The sequence below is a fragment of the Triticum aestivum genome, chromosome 2D, assembly GCF_018294505.1.
Source record: "Triticum aestivum cultivar Chinese Spring chromosome 2D, IWGSC CS RefSeq v2.1, whole genome shotgun sequence".
NCBI classification, from domain to species: Eukaryota; Viridiplantae; Streptophyta; class Magnoliopsida; order Poales; family Poaceae; genus Triticum; species Triticum aestivum.
Window position 1 is genome coordinate 120879428 of NC_057799.1, and position 4773 is coordinate 120884200.

At 56.3% G+C, this 4773-nt stretch overlaps 1 protein-coding gene and 1 pseudogene across 1 annotated transcript; both read left to right on the top strand.

Annotated features, from left to right (window-relative positions):
* The first annotated feature begins 1710 nt into the window (after positions 1 to 1710).
* Positions 1711 to 3536, top strand: LOC123049005 (F-box/kelch-repeat protein At5g42350-like). The gene has a single exon (XM_044472015.1). It carries the CDS (start codon positions 2569 to 2571, stop codon positions 3418 to 3420), a length of 852 nt encoding a protein of 283 aa, XP_044327950.1. The 5' UTR covers positions 1711 to 2568; the 3' UTR covers positions 3421 to 3536.
* Positions 3537 to 3582: 46 nt separating this feature from the next.
* On the top strand, positions 3583 to 4773 carry LOC123049006 (zinc finger protein 4-like; annotated as a pseudogene).

A 4773-nucleotide genomic window follows, 5' to 3' on the forward strand; every position in this document is an offset into this window, starting at 1 on the left:
CCCGTGGCGCGCTTTAGTTTTCTGCACCGTGGCAGAGACGGGGCTGCTGCCTGCTGCGGGATGCTCACCAGCAGCGCCAGCGAGTGTAGCAAATCTATGCGTCTACTTGTGGGCAGAGCCTCCGCTGCGGCGATTCATTGCGTAGCTTTACTGCTACCTAGCTATAGTATGGATGAGGTTTTCTCGCTTGCATGTGTGCTTTCTTTATCGCCGGCTTTATCTTTTTCTTGTTCATCGCCGTTCGTCCGCCCCTCATGGGTCACTGCTTCCTCGAGTAGATGTGTGCTCCTCTCCCACGTACGGCGCTGCAGCATCTTTCTTGGGTTTCATCAACTCTTGGATGCTTCTGCCCTCTCTCTTGAGCTCTTTTACAGTCTTTACTAGTAGTAGTACTGGCGTTTGCTTGCTACAGAATCTGATTCTAATTCATCTGTCTACGCTACACACGCTACACCGCTGCGTACTCGATGACCAGGCATCGAACATTGATATCCAATCCATCCGACTACTCCTTGTATTCGTACCGAATCGGCAACAAAATCATCTTAAGATACAGCCGGTACTAGCACCACGACCGGGCAGAGCATGCGCCGCACCGGAGAAGAGAAGAGCGGAGAGCAATGGCCCGTTCGCCCGGGTACAACGGCTCAACTTCAGGGCACGTTAACTCCGAGGAGCACCGCACTGGCAGCACTAGACAACGATTCCTAGCACAATAAAAAAGAAGATGAAAATATACTGCTACTGTCATTTCTCTGCTAATCTGCCACAAGTTATGGTTGCCTCTGACAGGGCCAAGCCATGATAGAGGCGTTGAAAACTTTAAGAATCTGATGATGGAGCGACTGTGCCCGCCTGGCCTGTCAAAGTCAAAGTGTCAGGAGCGGCGCTCAGGCCTCAGACTAGCCACAGTAAGAGTACCTTCAGCAGTAACATCGAGTCCACCTCAGCAAATTTGATTATGTGGCAATGAGTTAATGAGGAGAGAGGTAGTTTCAGTAACTTATCTAGTTACTGTAACATCACATGTTCCAATGCAATATGAGTCTATAACCTAATAAATAAAGATTTGCATGACACCACACTTATGTTACTATCCACTATGAAGGTAGTAACATGGTCTAGGGATATGTGTATGTTACTAGTGTATGTTACTCTGGCTAGTCTCAGAGTCTCCGAGTCGCAGTGCCACAGGCCTGCTGCCTCTGGGTCTGCATCATGGCTGAGTAGTAAATGAATTCGGGCCAGCACGACCAGCGATGAGTGCACAGTCAACACCGGCCACTGGCAGCGACGCTCGCTCGCTGCAGATCTGCAGGACAGATTAAATCGAGTTTACGTACCTGTGCTTGTTTTCTGCATGGATAGTTTTCTTTTACGAGAACTTCTGCATGGATAGTCCATGCAAAATATAGAGGAGAAATGTGCGATGTCTCCGAGGCAAACTGTGGAGTATCTTCTTCATTTTTTTTAACTGCTGGTTACTGTAAGAGGAGTGAGTAAACTATAATGGAGCTTCAGGCTTTTGGTTAATTTTCCCGACAAAGAAATCAAAGGGACTGCATGCACGCAGCCGGAGGCCCCCACCACGCCTTCTGTTGCTCCGGCGAGCGGCCGGCCGGGCGGGGCCCTCGTCCGTTTGACTTGCGCAAAAGCAAAAGCCTCCGTCCCTCCATGGCGAGAGCGAGACCACCGCATAGAGTAGACGGGTTAGAAAAACAGAGGGAGAGATTCCCCCTACGAGGAGGAGGAGGAGACGCACGCAGCAGCGAGACGATGCGTGTCGTGTACAGCTTGTTTTTACATTTGTTTATGTCCTAGTGGCTGCGGCTGCCTGTTGCAGTGGGCGCCGGCCGGTGGCTTTCGCTTTTGCCAAGGTCAGCCATGGATTCCTTCCGCTCCCCTCCGCTCCTCTCCTCCTCTCCTCGCGCGCAGCAGCCGAGCTGGAACCGAGACTGAGCTGAGCATATGTGCGTGTGCACCGAGCTATACTAGTGGAGTATTATCAGGAGGTAATAGCACGGCAGGTCCATGAACTTGCCTTGCATGTGATACTTTGGTCCTTAAACTTGCAAAAGCTAACTATCTAGTCCTTAAACTTGTCTCAGATGTGCATGTTTAGTCCTGGGTCAATCAGAGCAGCCAAGTGGAGCTAGCCGGACCTGACCGGTCGCCGCTCGCCATTTTGCAGATACCCCCCTGACGTTTTGCCAAATAAACCGATGGCCTCGCTCCTTGCCTGCACCTAGAGGGGCCGCGCGCGGCCACGACGCCCTGGCTGTTCCTGTTCGGGGATCGAGGCGAACGGTGGCTGGGGTGCGTCCGCCGCCGCCACGGCCGTGCACGCGCTCGACGCGCACCGGTGACGCAGGGTCGGGGCGGCCCCGCTCAAAGGTAGGTTCTTGTTCTCCATCGTGGGCGTCGGGGACGAGCTCTACGTTGTCGACGGCCGTTCCGAGGGGTCGAGCGCCGACTCTGTCAAGACCAAGACGTAGAAGGTAGTCATTGTGTCCAGCCCCCTCATCGGCGCGACCGGCCCGGTCACGGCCGGTGCTGGAGGCGTTTGAGATGTCCGCCAGTCGCAGCTTTGTGCACGCCCGCGTCGAGAAGCATATCCGGCGCGCCAACACCGGCGGCAAGTTCCGGCTGGGAGGCACCTCCGCCGTGTACGAGGACCCGCATGGGCTCTCACTCCGGTGGCTCCGTCTCAGGGATGTACTGAACGAGGACACCGATTCCACTGGCCCAGCTCACGGTCACGGCAAGGTTGCCAAGCAAGAGAAACAGCCAGCTCAGCCAAGGCAAGCTCTTATCGCTGTGGGTGGCCGAGGGCCATGGGACGAGCCCCTCGTGTCCGGCGAGATATACAATCCGATGATCGACAAATGGGTCGAGATCGCCTGGTTCCCCACCGACGTCGGCCTGGCATGCTCCGGCGCCGTCTGCGGCGACACGTTATACGTCTACTTCGAGTCCGACACGCTCGTCGCCTACCATCTCGACGCCGGCTCATGGTCCGTCGTCCAGACGTCCCGGCCGCCGCCACGGCTCCGAGACTACACGCCGGCGCTGGTCTGCTGCGCGTCCAGGCTGTTCATGCTCTGCGTCTCGTGGTGTGACCCGGCGAATCGAAGGGACAAGGTGGTGCGGAAGGTGTTCGAGATGAACCTCGGCTCGACACCGCTGCTCCAGTGGACCGAGGCGTCCGCACACCCGGACGCACCCATGGATTCCAACAGTGTTCGCCGCCGGCCAGGACAGGATCAACTTGTAGAGATGTTCAGAATCTTCGACAAGATCCTCGACTTCGCGACGGCTTGCCGGGTCTCGGGCAGCGAGCAGAGCTGGAGCCACATCGCCCGGGAGAACGCGGCCGCCATGTCCTGCCCGCTGAAATCCTTGGCCGTGCTGCTTCTCTAAAGATCGCCGATGTGTACTCTGTTTTTCTTTTCCACTTACACTGATGATTTGTTTGTTGCCATGAGCTGTTGATTGATGTGCAGCTCGGTAAAGCCATTCCATTCCATTGCATTGCATTGCCTGCTGTGATTGTTCATGCTGAGTTTGTTCAATATGATTTGAAGAGAGAGAGAGAGAGATTGTTCAGAGACGAAGAGCAGCAGCGTCCAAGAGGTGTGCGAGGATCAGCTGTCCGACATTAGCAGCCAGGCAGCGTCTAACAACGAGGCATCCAACACCTCCTCCCGCCCCAAGCTCGCCCTCGACCTGTCGCTCACCGTCACCGCCGCCGACACCACCACCGCAAAGTCGAGCACCACCGACAGGACCGGCGGCGGGTGTTCACGTGCAACTACTGCCAGGGGAAGTTCTTCAGCTCGCAGGCGCTGGGCGGGCACCAGAACGCGCACCGGCTGGAGCGCACGCTGGCCCGGCGTGCGGTGCACCAGCTCGAGGCCTACCCCTACGGCTACGCCGATGTGGCCTCCCTCCAGCTCTATGGCTTGCCCGTGCTGTACCCCATCGGCATCAAGGCGCACGCGCCGGTGCACCCCGCGGCGGCGCAGGCGGAGCGGCAGCAACAGGAAGCCGCCTCCCTCGCCGCGCCGGCGCGCGCGGGGGCTTTGCTGGGCCCGATGCCGTTCCTCATGGGCGGCGACGAGGAGGTCAGCTTCGGGTGCCCCGACAGCTTCAGGCCACCACCGCCGGGCGCCAGTGTGCTCCCTCTCCTCCACTCCGGCCACAACAGGGGCTTGGGCAGCAGCGGCAAGCCGATGAGGAGCCTGACCTGACGCTTTAGGTGATATCCTTTGACAGCCACGAGGTATACTGCGGGTTGAAATCGACAGAAGGCAGGGGGCTAAATGCAAAATGCACGGCGCTGACCGGCTCGGCCGAGCTGGCTCCATATGGCTGTATCTGATTCGTCCAGGTTAATTTTGCACCTTTAGAACAAGTTCGAGGACTAGATAGTTAGCTTTTGCAAGTTTAAAGACCAAAGTATCACATGCAAGACAAGTTCAAGGACCTGCCGTGCTATTACCTCTATTATCAGAGATAAGATAGGCAGGAGGGAGGACCTGATTGCAATATGAAATGCGTGCAGTGACACAGGTGCTGCTTTCTTGTTTCTCTCACTCTCCTCCTCGTCTGTTTGGTCGCATGCTTTTGGAGCCACTTGGCCAACCTGTTGTTGGGTCTTGGCTCCCACGGTCCCTCCCTCCCATGCATGCATGAGCCTATATCTTTGTATTGCCAACCGTAAAATGTTTTCAAGGAACTATTGCATGTAAAACGCACGTAGTACTATGTACG